General features: G+C 52.4%; 5 protein-coding genes across 5 annotated transcripts; 3 read left to right on the top strand and 2 right to left on the bottom strand.

Annotated features, from left to right (window-relative positions):
- Positions 1-5,181: 5,181 nt before the first annotated feature.
- On the bottom strand, positions 5,182-6,096 carry JN550_006653 (uncharacterized protein; the record flags this gene model as incomplete). The annotated part of the gene is made up of 1 exon (XM_049318415.1): positions 5,182-6,096. One exon carries the CDS (start codon positions 6,094-6,096, stop codon positions 5,182-5,184), a length of 915 nt encoding a protein of 304 aa, XP_049171222.1.
- A 490-nt stretch (positions 6,097-6,586) lies between these two features.
- Positions 6,587-8,311, top strand: JN550_006652 (uncharacterized protein; the record flags this gene model as incomplete). Its single annotated transcript, XM_049318414.1, has 1 exon — positions 6,587-8,311. One exon carries the CDS (start codon positions 6,587-6,589, stop codon positions 8,309-8,311), a length of 1,725 nt encoding a protein of 574 aa, XP_049171221.1.
- A 1,161-nt stretch (positions 8,312-9,472) lies between these two features.
- On the top strand, positions 9,473-10,336 carry JN550_006651 (uncharacterized protein; the record flags this gene model as incomplete). Its single annotated transcript, XM_049318413.1, has 2 exons — positions 9,473-9,972; positions 10,039-10,336. The coding sequence occupies 2 exons, from the start codon at positions 9,473-9,475 to the stop codon at positions 10,334-10,336; spliced, it is 798 nt and encodes a 265-aa protein (XP_049171220.1).
- Positions 10,337-11,032: 696 nt separating this feature from the next.
- JN550_006650 (uncharacterized protein) lies at positions 11,033-12,573 on the top strand (the record flags this gene model as incomplete). Its single annotated transcript, XM_049318412.1, has 6 exons — positions 11,033-11,386; positions 11,445-11,583; positions 11,643-11,933; positions 12,029-12,136; positions 12,195-12,423; positions 12,474-12,573. 6 exons carry the CDS (start codon positions 11,033-11,035, stop codon positions 12,571-12,573), a joined length of 1,221 nt encoding a protein of 406 aa, XP_049171219.1.
- Positions 12,574-12,608: 35 nt separating this feature from the next.
- Positions 12,609-13,430, bottom strand: JN550_006649 (uncharacterized protein; the record flags this gene model as incomplete). The annotated part of the gene is made up of 1 exon (XM_049318411.1): positions 12,609-13,430. The coding sequence occupies one exon, from the start codon at positions 13,428-13,430 to the stop codon at positions 12,609-12,611; it is 822 nt and encodes a 273-aa protein (XP_049171218.1).
- Positions 13,431-14,133: the final 703 nt, after the last annotated feature.

Raw genomic sequence — 14,133 nt, 5'->3', positions numbered from 1 at the left:
TGTTAGGGAGAAGGTAGCGTGTGTGTGCTAGCCAGAAGTTAGAGGATCTGATCTGTGTCTGGGCGGCGCGTGAGTGTGGGTGGTGTGGGTGGATGGGCGGGAAGAGGCGCGCGTGCACCACGGCGTCAGTACATGGTAGTTTGTGAGCTATCTGTGTGGGATGACTGGCTGGCTTGGTGGTCGGATGGAAGAAGGAAACGGACGGGCGGTGATGACGACGGGATGACAGACCAAAATGGACGGAGTCGCTCGTAGATCTTGCGCCGAACCAAACAAGCAATGGAAACGAGAGAATGAACTTCTTCCTATGAAGTCCCACAATCTCTAGCGCCGTACGAGTGTATGAGTGTGCGTTACGGTCAAAAGCTGTTTTTAAGCTCCGACACGCCTCTGGTAACTTCGTGGGCCATTTCCTCTGCCCCAGAGCGGCCGTTTGCTGATCAGCAACAGACAGACACGCGGGCAAACTCGCGATCCACGATCAAGATGATGGGAGGGCAGCTCTCATGTTCCAACGGTCCAAGTGCCTGACAGGGCCCAGGGGGGCGGCCATGGATAGGGACCGTCTCGCCAACAGTCCAAGGTAACTAAATCCTAACTTAGAAGCCAGCCTTGAAGTAGCTACCATAGTAGGTATGTAATGAGGCAGTTTTCCACCGCTGGCTGCCCGGCGCCTAGCTATGTCCTGCCTACTCAATGCAGGAGGTGGTTCGTCGCGGTCCAATACGGGACCCAAGACGACTGCGGAAGGACGCAAGACGCAGGGCCAAGCCCAAGTTTTGCCCACAAGCGTGCGTGTGAGCGTGTGCGGCCACGACGACATGGCTGGGACTTCCGCCGCTCCTTTCCCCGAAGCAGTATCATGCTCGCGGCCCACTAGACGCGATGCTCGCAAGCTTCGCCTCGCCCAGATCTTAAGTTACCTGGGTAGGCACATACCGTAGGTGTGTGTATGATGGTATGTTCCATACCTGTAAGTTAGTCCTGGACTACCTAGCCCCCCTCCAGGTGCCTAGCATTGCCAGATTATCGAATGTGCGAGCGGGTTTTTCTGACCAACAGGCTGGTCTCCTGTCGACCAGGATCGTGCCTCTGCATGCAATCAATACATGTCTATGTATGCAAGGCATATGAAAACGGCCGGGAGGCTTGGGGCGCAATGCGATGCGAGCGAGTGTGCCCATGGTCCACCCGTTGGCCGTATTTGTTGACGTGGATGGTCTGAGAAGAGCGCCTTTTCGTTTTGAGGACGAGTGCGACTTACCCCCTACGGAGTAGTCAATGCCTATCCTCCGCACAGCCGGCCGGCCGTCCGCAAGTATATGCCTCTGGCCTCGTCGTTGTTGGTATGTCGTGGAAGTGGTGAGTTTCATGGTATCCCGGCATCCCAGCAAGAGGACCCTGGACTAGCTCCGATGCACTCGCTCCGCGGATATCTCGCCTAACAAGGAAGTCTTCTAGAGTCTCGCTTCTGAAGCGAGAACCGGGGGCGAAGGAAAACGCCAAACTTTTTTCCCTGCGTTTTCCCTCCCCTCTGAAATCGGGGCCTGTTGCGTTCTGAGCTGGGTGGCGGTGCGTGGATCAGGGGAGCACCCATATACGGTATACGTCCCGCGCATTGATTCCATCCGGATAGCACATCCACCATGCCGCCGCCGGTGCAGCTTGGAATTCCATTGGGCCCCGTTTCTTAGTGGTTGGCGCCGTTGACTAAACCGTACCGTGGAACCCGCTGTGAAGATCCTAGGAAGCAACCCAACAGCCCGCTAAAAAAAAACTCTAAACAAAACTGAACCAGGCACCACCACAAGCCCTGGCAAGCCCTGGCAATCCTGGCCCCCGGGGAAATTCCAGCGCGGACACCTACAACCGCTAATAACCACCCGACGCGATCCACTGACCGGTGCCTCGCCGCCATAGTGCCACAGTAGAGCCGCGAGTGCCAAGACGTCGCTTTTTGATTGCCCAGGATAACAGACTTCAACAATACCTGACGTCTTGGGCAGTTCGTTCTGGCCTCAGCCCCATCAGTTTCTCGTTCAAGATGCTCGCTTCCCCAGCGTAGCCTCAAGTACGGATGTTAAGTGAGCTGGCAGGCTGGTGAGCTGCCAGTGCGAAGACGCTTGTCTCCGCAAGGCGTTCGACCCATTTGGGGCCAAACCCGGATATTACGCATCCGTCACACCTGCAAGGAGTTTTCAGGTAACTATGCTGTATGCAACTACGTACAGTAGGTGTGTTGGTTCACCTCTGGTTGTACGACCCGCCTGCATGCCGGCGAAGCAACCAGCTGTTGCCCTGTCTGTCCGTGGGTTGCATCAATGTTATGTCCCATCTTGGATGCGTTCATTCCACGGCCGTGGCATTCGGAGATGCAGTCTGTCAGTCCTGCCGATGACCCTGGACTGCCGGGCCACGCCACTCGTACGAAATCAGCCCCTCGTACGCAATCGAGTCCAGACACTCGTACGTACCTCCTGCTTCAGTTCGCAAGAGTCTGTCCAGGAGCCCTGCCTCAAAGAAGCATCTGGCATCTGGAACGTTTGGCTTCGGGCTTCGCTTCAAATACCCGGATTGCCTGAGTCGCACCAAGGGATCCAGCTCGTCGTGCTCCCTTCTCTGACCGGTAGTATGCCCACGACCACTCCGTCCCACTCCTCGCATTCCTTCCAGTTTATCCGATTACTCCAAAATGGCATGGCCCGTCTGCTTCATATCTTACGTACCTGCCGGAATGCTCAATCTGGACCTGCAGCTCGCTTCTCTAATTCCCGGTTACGGCTCGGTTGATGTCCACTGATGTGCTGGTCCCCATGGATGATCGCCGCCAAGGGCATATCCCATCGCCTCCCAGCATCGTGGTTGCAAGCGACAGACTGACGGACTGTGGAATTGAGTTGAAGTCACAAAATCCGACGCACTCCGAATTTGGTTCCTCCTCCTTGAGCAGCTCCGGAATATCCTGAGATGAGCATCATCACATCCTACTGAGCTCCACGGCCCTGTTTGGGGGAGACTACCCAAGATACGTTGCTATCGTCTGGAGTCCCCTCCCGTTCATGGCGAGTCGACGCATCCACCCAGATCTGCCCCGTCGTCACCCACCTCACGGTTTTATCCGAGTGCACAGTATCTATCTCTTCAGCGCCAGGACAGGTGTCCTGCCCTCGCTCTTGTTAGCTGCTGCTCGGTGTACTATGTTGTCCGATAGGCTATAATTTGCTCAAGAGTTAGAGAAACCCTTGATGCATTGTAGACATATCCACCGACACTATTTGCGCGATCAACTACACGGTACTTGATTCTAAGCTGGCAATCAGGTCGATCCTTGATCCTTGATCCTCACCCGTTGATATGACCCGAGGCGAAGCGGCAAAGTTTGGCGATTTACGTTTGCACCAAGACCATCCCTCTGGGTCCCGGCTGATGTTATTAGCCTCGTTATCATAGTCCCATCTAGACTGCAGGCCTGTTTAGTGGCCTAAGTTTATGAGGATTGTCGTCTTCATCCGCAAGACCACACCAGCCTCCCCTAGTAATCGTTCGTCTTTTGTCTTATCTCTGCAAGAAACATCCAAGGCGATGCGGCCAACTAATAGACCTTGTCGCGTGGTCGATATAGTACAGCATACGAGAAGGAACAGTAGGGCCGGTGCGGATTCGCGGGCCGACCTTCCAAAACGCCACACACTTCTTCAGACGCGCGTTAATTTCTCCGCGTCACGTACATGGGTTCTTCCACAGGGCAGAATTATTCCATACACTCAAGTTCAGGGTAAGCCCGTCGTGCATTCACCTCGTCTTGAATGCCTCATGCAATGTTCAGCTTGGCATCCGAATAACATCCACCACGTCAGTAAGGATATTCTGTTCAAGGTTGCCTTCTGTCGGCCTTTCGTATGCCTAGATCTGATGTCCCTCTCCGCGAGCTTGGTTATCATCCTAGACTGCCTTGACCGATCCACGACCACATCGTTGCCAAATTTTTATAGACTATGTCAGTAGTGCATAACGAGGCTAGTATAATTCTGAAATTCCACTACATTTATACTCTGTATGGTGCGTAGCGGCTCTTGGCAAATGCGCTCAGAAGTACCCTAGAAAATATACGGACATCTCTTCTGCCAAAGTGTGTAGGTTTGAAAGTCCGAAATCAATCAGTTCATGGAAATACTCCACACTGCTTGCGGGGGAGACCATTGCTCTGACACAAGAAGCAAGTAGTATGGATGCTGTTGATCGAGTATATAAGGCTCACTTGGCACTCCTTCGGGGATAGACAGCTCAGAATATGATGTTTTAGAGAAATTAAATGCAGTTGCCCAGTAGTGCATTTGGGATATAGTTACAGATACTCAATACTGCAAGTTTAACATTCTCTATAAAGAATTCACTCTAACGGACGCTCGCCCATGATATCCATTATTCTCAATCATCAGGGATGGGTTAGGTATTAATTACATTTTGGTGGTCCGCACCGTCACAATCAAGGAAACTTGGTGTAGTGCAGAGTGAAGTAAATCTTATATCTGCCACCTGCTCTATCATCATGTTACGGTCTAACAAGGCAATAATCAAACTGTGGTGTCGCGAAATACCAGCAGGTTGAAACAGAATAACTAGGAATCGCCCTCATGAATTCCCTGAGTTTCTCTGACGGCGAGTTTGGTGGCTTTATTCTCTCAAGGATGATCAGGCATTGTGAGAAATAACATCCTCAAAACCTAGGTAGTTTGCATCCTCTCTAGACACAGAAACGCACAGGGAAGAGACTTTATCCGTAGTTTTGTGATGCCATTGAAGACCACCACGAGGCTCAAATATGTAATCCAGACGACGCCATTGCACTTCTGTGTGTATGTGAATGCATATGATGTCTTGTAATGGAACCCGATATCACACGGTGGTCGTGTCGACTTTTTAAGAGGCCTTGATGTATATATCTAAACGGAAAATTCTGAATTCAGAGCCCAGACAGCGGCCCGACGACCGGGGTGGGTGCGCCTAGTTCCTCTACTACCCACTGCCCTTGATCGGTTTTGGCCCAGTTCAAGCACTCTAGATGCACTTCAGTCCATCTTTTGTGGGAAGGCAGCTGCATAAAGTTGAAGAAACCGTGCGGCATTCCTGGGAATATGTGGACTTTTGTAGGCACGCTGGACCCATTAGTATTCATTCTTTTTAGGACGACTGTACCGCGACATACCCCAAGTTCTTCAGCCTGGTTGCGTATAGTAGCGCCTCGTCTCTGAGAACATCGTGACCGCAGACGAGTATAGCCGTCTTCGGCAGGCCCTTTAATTCCTCGTCATCGGCGAGACATGGATTCCACTGCGAGTCCTCCGGTTTGAGCCCGAGCAAATTTTGGAACAAGTCTTGGCGGGGCTTTGAGAGGATGTCCGCGGCCCGGCACTGCTGATAAGAAGTCCTCTCTTTGTCTGCGAATAGATGATAAGGGAACAGGTCCCGGTGACAAAGACTCGGTACACAAAGAACCTGACCTTTGAGTCTCAGCGGTTCGCTCGTTGCCTTTGATCTCCGCAGCTCATGATGCATGATGGCAGCAGTCAAGGCACCGCCAGCCGAGATGCCTCCTGTAATCACATGGCTTGTGTCGACAAGCAATTCGGCCGTGTGGTTCATAATCCACTCGTAGGCGTCGATAGCATCGTGCCAGGGCACCAACCCCTTTACGTGAGGCGTGTGTCGGTGGCATATGTGGACGACACAGATGGACAACGTCATTGAGATCGACGTGCAGTTGTATCTCTCAGTCTCCAGAGAGCCGAAAAGAAACCCACCACCATGGATGTGTATGTACGTGGGCAAGACCGCGGTGGCCAAGTGCTTGGGTCGGTATGCTCGTATCTTTATAGACTGGCCATCGCGAGTTGGGACCACGTAGTCTTGCGTGGCGATCAGTTTCCACAGCCCTGTCTGTGCCAGGAGCGTCTTGGAAAGATTCGTCCTCACGGTGTTGAACCGCGCTTGCAGTTGCTCTGGTGGCCTATCCCACTCACGTGCAACCAGCTCTGGATGAGCCCGCGCAAACGTCATCCACTCCTCGCTTGGGCTGCCCCATTCTGAAAAGTCCATTGTATACCGAGTATATGTATGGCCAAGCAATAATCTCCAAGATCCTTAACGCTCTCACTGCGGCATTTTGGACTTGGGTTGGTATGAATAACCAATCGATATCTGTGACATTCACCCCTACCCCACTTATCGGATCTGTATCTAATATTGGATTTCCCCGACGTCCCGTCAGGGGTGCCGATAGCAAGACCAGGGCAGCCTATAGGTTTTCTATTTAGTGAGGCAAACCATGGATTTGAACTATGATTGTCAACAGATCTTTGACATGATAGATAACATCGTCGTTGTCAGAAGTGCCCACGTTTTGTGCCATCCGCAGTTCACGCTAGCTGGCAAACAATATCTTTGTTCGCTACGTCCATCAATCCAAAAGAATGTAACTTGGCAAAGGTACATAAGAATGAGATCAAACTCGAAGTATGTCGGTAGACTTGTTGGGCCGAGTTCCAGCAAACCTGCACCTCCTTGCTTTGGGGTCGATCTTGACACAATGAACCACTCCACTGAGCCCTCACCTTCCAAGCTCTCCTACGGTGCAGAGCTCGAATTTGCGGTACTATGGGTATACGCGGACGAGGTGAAAGATGGCAAGAAATACTTCAAAGAAGACAGTCTTCCGGAGCCAATCAGAATTCAGCGTCCCAGACCTGCAAATATCAAGTCCTTTGATGCAGAAGCAAGAGTCCGCAATGTAGTCAGGAACGTGCTAGCGGCAGCAGGACTTCCAACGAAGGAGTTCCAGATTTCACCAGGCAAAGTCACCTTGGATACGCATCGTGTCCGATCATATCTACATTGGCAAGTTGATTACGACGATTCAATCGAAGCTGACGACTTGAAACATCCTCTGCAAATCGCCAAGATTGAAGTCACCACACCAGTTGCATTTGAGTCGCCTGCGTCCTTTGAGCTCGTGCGACACGCTGTCAACGTCTTAACGAAGAAGATGCGTCTACTCACAAACATCACTTGCGGCTTGCATTGCCATATTGGACATGGAGGTTCGTGGATGCAATTGCAGTGGTTGAAACGGCTGGGCTCACTTTATTGGGCAAGCGATAAGTTGCTGGCCAGCCTCAACCCACCAGTTCGACAAGTCAGCTACTTCTGTCCCAGTATACGCATTCTGAGCCGACTTGCGCTTGAAAGCCAGACGCCTATGCCACACGACGAGGACGATACACTGAAGTGTGGTACCTACATCGCTACAAATGTCCGGTTTGGAGAGCGACCAATACTTTGGCGAGAGTCGCACGCCGCACCGGAGACCATTGAGGCTTTCAGGCTGACTCGAGAACCAGGTTGTTTCGATGCCTTCATTGACGACGACGCACCGGAGTTTCTTGTCAACGCAAACCCGAACTACAACAGCGATCCTCGCATCCGCGTCGACCCCGATGATCAGGCTGACCTTACCGACTATACATTTGCGCCTTTGGGCAGCCCTCGTAGCACGAGAAGAAACTCGGTTGGTTCGATCGATGATACGATGCCGATGCCGCCAGATGACGCGCAAGTGAAGCTTGCACGAAGAATTGCAAGTCTCTACCCAGTACGCCCGAGTCAGTTCAATCTAGAAGACCGGTTGTCCGACGAGGCACGAGTGAAGAAGCAAGAATTCTCGGATAAAGATAGAGAGAGGCTCATTAAGTACAACGGTGGGTACGGATTGCCGAGCTTCGGAACCGATCGCGGGACGTGGGCTGGTGCGGCCGGTGTCTACCCGCTTGATACCAGTTGCGAGGTGAGCAGCGCCCTCACTGTCCAAGGATATAGAGCTAACTACAATTTTAACAACTTCAGCTGCCGGTCTTTGAGTAACTGGACCTCTCCGATGCTGAGAACGATTGAGTGGAGAGCGGGGGAGAATTCAATGTCGGCGAAGTGGATAGCGACGTGGTTGGCGATCGCCGTGGGTGTATCCCGCTTCTCGATCCAGGCTCCGGTCAGTGAGTTTCTCCGTGTGCTCGCGAACTGCGAGTACCACGACAAAGGAGGGAGTTACGACGTCGTTGACTTTCTTGAAGACATAGGACTCTTCGCCGAGGCTCGACTTGCCGCAGAGATGCTCAGGCAGAAGAAGGACGAGTATGAACTCGTGTTCGAGGGCGCTGCTGAAGAGAAGCAGGCTGCCGAACACGACCTGGCTGCAGATGCAGAAGAGGAGCGGATGTCCGAGACTGCGCGTGAGCCCGACGGATGCCCCGTGGCATAGAGGGCAACTGGTGAGTAAAATCCCGACAGGATTGATAACTAAATGCCATAGAGTCTGGGGATGATTTGATATCAATGCCAACGGGCATCTTGTCACTCTATCCTTGCCCAAGTAAGTTGCCGAAGGCAGTAGCGACCGAAATCAAGACTTCTTTGAATTATTTGTTTGTGCTCCGGACCGCAACATGCCATTGTTCAATCGTGGACCCGTTGGTTGAGAAACCAGGTTGCTGTGTCCAAAGAGGGCAGGCATTTGAATGACGTTTTCCGGTTCTTGTCGAGTTCATGAAGTCCTGGCGCGGTGGATGTAGTCAGTCAGGCGGCCAGAATTAGAGCCAGTCGCAACTGAAGATCTTCAGCCCTAAATGCGACAGCGCATCAGAACAGAGGCTTCGCGGCTCTTGGCAGGCTATTTTCGGCGTCGTGCCCTGTCCTTGAGCCAATGGAGCCGTCTGGACGTTCGTGCTAGATTCCACTCGCTAATTTTGTGGCGTCGCACTTGAACACGCCCAGCCGTCATTCCGCCCTTTCACTGAATTTCGGTGCTGCCCCTTGTGCGCGTCGTGCGCGTCAAGCTCGTCAGAGCTTGCGTCGAGTTCCACGAGAGGCAAGCATATACCCGCTGGCCGGTGTATAGCTGAATAATCACAAAGTCAATTCTGTCAAAAGCCACACAGAGCCGGCCGGGACAGCGTCTCAACGGTATAGTTACGCTTTGGGTTTGGTACTCACCAGCTCTGGATACCGCACCCGTTGTGAAACCGGCGCGAGCCAATCAAGACCTGTGTCCTGTTGCAGTAGTGGTCAGAGGCTGTTCAGCTAGAGAGTAGCGGGTGGGGCGGTGCGAGTATGCTTAAACTCGATCTAGCGTCGCCTAAGGCGCAGCAGGATTGCAGTCCCCAGGCACCCAGAGCTGAAAAAAACAAAACTTCACACCCGACTGGAATTCCCCTTAATTTCCAGTTTCCATCTCATCTCTGTCCATTTAGTCCCACGTTTGTCTTCTGGGTAACAAGTGCGCGCGGGCGAGTTTTTGGGCTTGCTTCCTGGGACTGCTTCATCCGATTTCATTGCGTGGTTCATAAAGGGGTCTGAATACTACATACATACGTACGAGGTACAGCTATTTCTCCCTGGACCATCTGCCGAGCGAGAGAGCGCCATGGATCCAAATCAACCCCAGTCGCAGCCTCAACAGGCACCGCAGCCCTACCCGCAGCACTACCAACAGGCGCCGCCGCGGGTCTTGCCCTACAGCAAGGCATGGCAGACGACCAAGATCGTCTTCTACTCGCTCTCCATCATCTTCTCTATCATCGTGCTCGGCATATCTATCGCCCTGGTCGTCAACCCCAACATTGAGAGCATCGTCATCATCTGGACTGCTCCCCAGGTCGGAATTGCGCTGTGCTGGGACATCGCCGAGCTGATCACCATTTGTGCGCGTAATGGCCACCGCGGTATTCACCCAGGTGCCCATGTTGCGCTCCATCTGCTGCTGTGGTTGGGAATCAGCGCCGCCATCGGCTTGACCGGCTACTGGGTCGCATTCATCGTGGAATGTGATTACTACTGCCGGAGGTACTCCCGTTATTACAGCTACTATTCCGGCACATACGTCCCGTCGATGCAGGCCCTGCTGGCTTTCCTGTGTCTTCTCATGTAAGTTCAAACACAGCTCCTGAAGGTCTTGTCACTGGTCATGTTTCATCTGCTGACGTCTCCCAGTCTCGTGCACTTCTTCCTCTTTGTCCGTGCCTGCGTCGAGACCGCGCAGCGTAACAGATTGGCTGCCCCAGTGATCATGGTTCCGCAGCACATGTACTACGCACAGCAGCCGATGGCGCAATATCCTGTGCAGCCAGGCTACCCCAACCAGCCACAGCAGGCTCACATGTCGGGATATTATGGCCAGCCTCAGGAGGTCCAGAATCACTTCACTGGGTCGACCCACGTATCGCAGCCATCGGCGCCTACGCCAGTCCATGACAATGCGGCTCACCCGACCTCATCCCAACACGCATAGGCTTTGGGGTATTTTTCAATCACGTTGAGGAAGTAATGGTTCGACTGGAGGGGGGATTTTGAGAAAGAGAGTATGAAGGATGAATGGATGTTGCTATAGATTAATCCTAGCATTAATTGATACCCGATTGGAATTCCGTTTTCGAGCTAGGGAACTGGCTTCAAAATCCTACGTTGTTCCAAGGAATCATAAGAGACTGATCTCCGTAAAGAGACGATACTAAGTTGGGTATCTGGTTGAAGGTTGATGGAAACCCCCTTAAAAAGAAAGGCCCTATAATGAGAGGCTTATTCGTAATGTTTCAGAATTATCCCTGAGCGTATAACATGATCTTGCACACCATCAGTTATCATCACAATCTTTGGCTTGAAATCAATTGGCGGTTGCAAGTGATGTTTGAATCCTAGTCAAATTGTCATGCAAGCCGCTCGTTTGAGTCGCGAACCCACCGGCCCGCTGGCAATCCATGCCGCACTCGGTGGAAACCGACTTTGGGCCCTGGAACCGAGAGGCAAAGCAGGGATTGGTATGCGTCTGGAGCGCTTAAATGTTGGATATGAGTGGTTTCTCGGTTGTATGTGCCGCTGGTCTACAGCGAACACATTGCGCAGTTTCCCCCCCCCCTCCCCATTGAAATAAATGTTATCGTGAATAGAGACTTGTCGAGTCATATCCGTCATATCCGTCATCAGAGCTATGAACAGGAGCCGTCCAAGATCAAGAGAAGATCAACATATATACTACGTCGAAGCCGCTCTGTCGGGACAAGGACAGCATCTGGCAAACCAGGCCCAGCATCTCGTTGATTCAATCCCAGCCGAGCGCGGGATGGCTCCACCGCCCCCTCCCTTTCCGGGGACTGGTTTCAATGCAGAATTGTTTGCCAACTCGTCTGAATTCGCAGTGGACAACACTATACACTTGGACTGGGAGAATATTGACCGCAAGTCTACCGGAACTTCTGTCATTGACATCAGCTCGGTGTACGATGACTCGGGCCGATCATTCCATGGATACAAGTCTGGCAAGTATTTCTTCCCTAATGATCCAGTAGGTCTTGCCCTCCCCAGAGGCATGTAGCTATACGTTTGCTGAGATTATGCCGCAGACGGAGCAAGACCGGCTGGACCTGCAGCATGCCGGTCTCCTCCTGTTGCTGAACGGCAAACTAGGCAATGCTCCCGTCAAAGACCCCAAATTCGTTTTGGACCTGGCGACAGGAACTGGCATCTGGGCCATGGAATACGGTCTGATCTATCCCTTGCTACAAAGGGTAGGAATGCCAGGATTGCTGACTGGACCCTAGCCCAGCAACACCCCGACGCGCAGGTCATCGGGACCGACCTCAGCGACATCCAACCAAAGTTCCAGCTGCCCAACTGTTCATTCATGGTAGACGATGCCGAGGATGAATGGCTGTTCGGGTCTTCCGACGAGCCCATCAAGTTCGACTATATTCACCTTCGCTTTGTGTTTAGCTGCTTCGACGAACCACGCAAAGTCGTGAGCCAGGCTTTCAAGAACTTGCAGCCAGGAGGCTGGATGGAGTATCTCGAGTCTTCGATGGAGTTCCATAGTATCGACAACAACATCGAGGGTGCGTGTGTATTGTGTGTGCTGAGAGACATTGCCGCAAATTGCCGTGACTAAGCATCTGCACGTATGCACATCATGGCTGATCTAACTCCCTAGGAACCGCACTCAAGCAATGGGCAGAATTATCATACCAGGGATTGGCGAAAAAGGGCCGGGATGCTAGGGTTGCAAAGAATTACGCACAATGGATGCGGGATGAGGGATGTAAGTGTGCAAGATTTGCCACCATTGTGATGACAAAAAGCTAAGTCGTATATTCCAGTCGTTGATGTCCATGAGGAGATTCTCATCTGTCCCGGTAACCACTGGCCTGAAGACCGCAGGCTGAAACGCTGTGGGAGATACATGCTAGCCAATTGTCACCAAGGATTCCGTGGCAACGCGTGGAAGCTGTTTAAAGAGTGTGGTCTTGCGTCGGACGAGATCGAGACGCTCGTGTCGGATGCGAAGAACGACGCGGCTAACCGAAAATATCGCTGGTTCTGGCCTGTGTGAGTGGTTCATGATGCCGATGGCATGATCCTTTGCTAATTCATCCTAGATACGTAGTATATGGCAGGAGGCCTTTCGAATGGGAAGTCGCCACTTCATCCACTGGCTCCCAAACTGAGACTATGATGAGCAACATACATTACTCTTAGCATAAATGAGATATAACTTCCAGTAACGCCCATACCTACCCTTTCAAACCTCTCTCCAGACTTTCAACAAGCGCCTTTGCACGTGCTGCAACCATGCCAGACCTGCCATTGCTCACATCTTCCGAGAAGCTCACCCTCGCCTTCCACCATTTTAACCACTCCTCTGCTCTTGTTCCCTCGGGTGCATCGAGAAGGCCCACGCTGACGTCGATCAAGTCCGGCCTCCATTTGTCATGCCAAAAGACCGTGGCACCACACTTCACGCAGGACTCGCGCAGCACGCCAGGCGAGCTTTCGTAACTACGAAGTATTCCCTCCGGCAAGGTTGAAAAGTCCAGTGGCATAAGTCGGGCTTTCCCGAGATCCTTCGTGCCAGCCCCTGCATTGGAGGTGTCGGCAATGTGGAAGATAATGTTGGACCTGGGGATGAAGGCCCACGTCTGAATCTCGAAACCCGATATCAGGCGGCATGAGCGGCACGCGCAGGTACCAGCAAGATATCGAGTGGGCACCAAAGCGTCCTCCGGCTGAAGCCACCATTTCAAATCATGGGGGTTCTTGATCTCCGATGAGCCAGTATGATAAGGGACCATCAGGTCAGCCATGTTTGATGTTGGGAGCCGGCTGGAGTCGTTCGGACGAGTGACGTGAAACCTGACGGTACCGCAATGACAGAAGCCCTGCAAAGCCTCGGTCGAGTCACCGCTTTGCATGTTCAGCTGGGTTGATGCTGATGCTGATGCCTCAGGAACATCTTCTCCTGGATATCCCGAATGTTGATGAACAACCAATTCCTTGCCAGCCACGTCCTTGATCCACAGCGAAAGGCCACCGTCAATCGTTCCTGCAACATTCATATGTGCACTGTACTGCGTTTCCTCCTTGATGCCATCTTCCTCTCCTGAGTCATCATTAGATCCCGCTTTCCCTATAACCAGCCCCGTAGCTACGGCCCATATGATCGGACCACCTTCCGTAGAGCCGCGTCGCGAAAATACATGGCTGCCACAGGTACCACAGAAATACCGTCGTAACAGTTTACTCGAAGCGTATATCTCCAACCCTTTGGTTGAGGGCGGTTCCGAAATACACATGTATGAGACGCAAAGAATGCCTGTAGCGCGTCGGCAGTCTGCGCAGTGGCACAGCCGCAACCCCAGAGAGCCCACGAAAGGGTTTGGCGACAGGCATTTCACCGTCTGCGCCGCGCTGCCACAGTGACATGAAATCGTATACTCCGAAACTGCTTCCATGACAGTTGTTGGCCGTTCAGCACCAGAGAGGTTTAGGCGATCACCAGTGACCCCACCCATCGGATCTGTGCCGAAATCTATTGGGGTCCGACTTCAACGTGATTGAGTGGGAGATATGTACCGTTTTCTGTACAGTCCCCACTGTGCTCTAGCGGGGTCTCCTCCCGCCCTCCAGCTACATGATTACTTGTTCACAGTACAACTTCCCCATACAATATCAGGAAACAAGTTCACTTAAATTTAGAATTACAAACAACATCTTGAGCACTGTTGAGAAGAGAGGACGCAATCAACCCACCCCCCCATC

Source organism: Neoarthrinium moseri, assembly GCF_022829205.1.
Source record: "Neoarthrinium moseri strain CBS 164.80 chromosome Unknown scaffold24_Wmoseri_CBS_16480, whole genome shotgun sequence".
NCBI classification, from domain to species: domain Eukaryota; kingdom Fungi; phylum Ascomycota; class Sordariomycetes; order Amphisphaeriales; family Apiosporaceae; genus Neoarthrinium; species Neoarthrinium moseri.
This window is presented reverse-complemented; position numbering and strand designations above follow the sequence as displayed.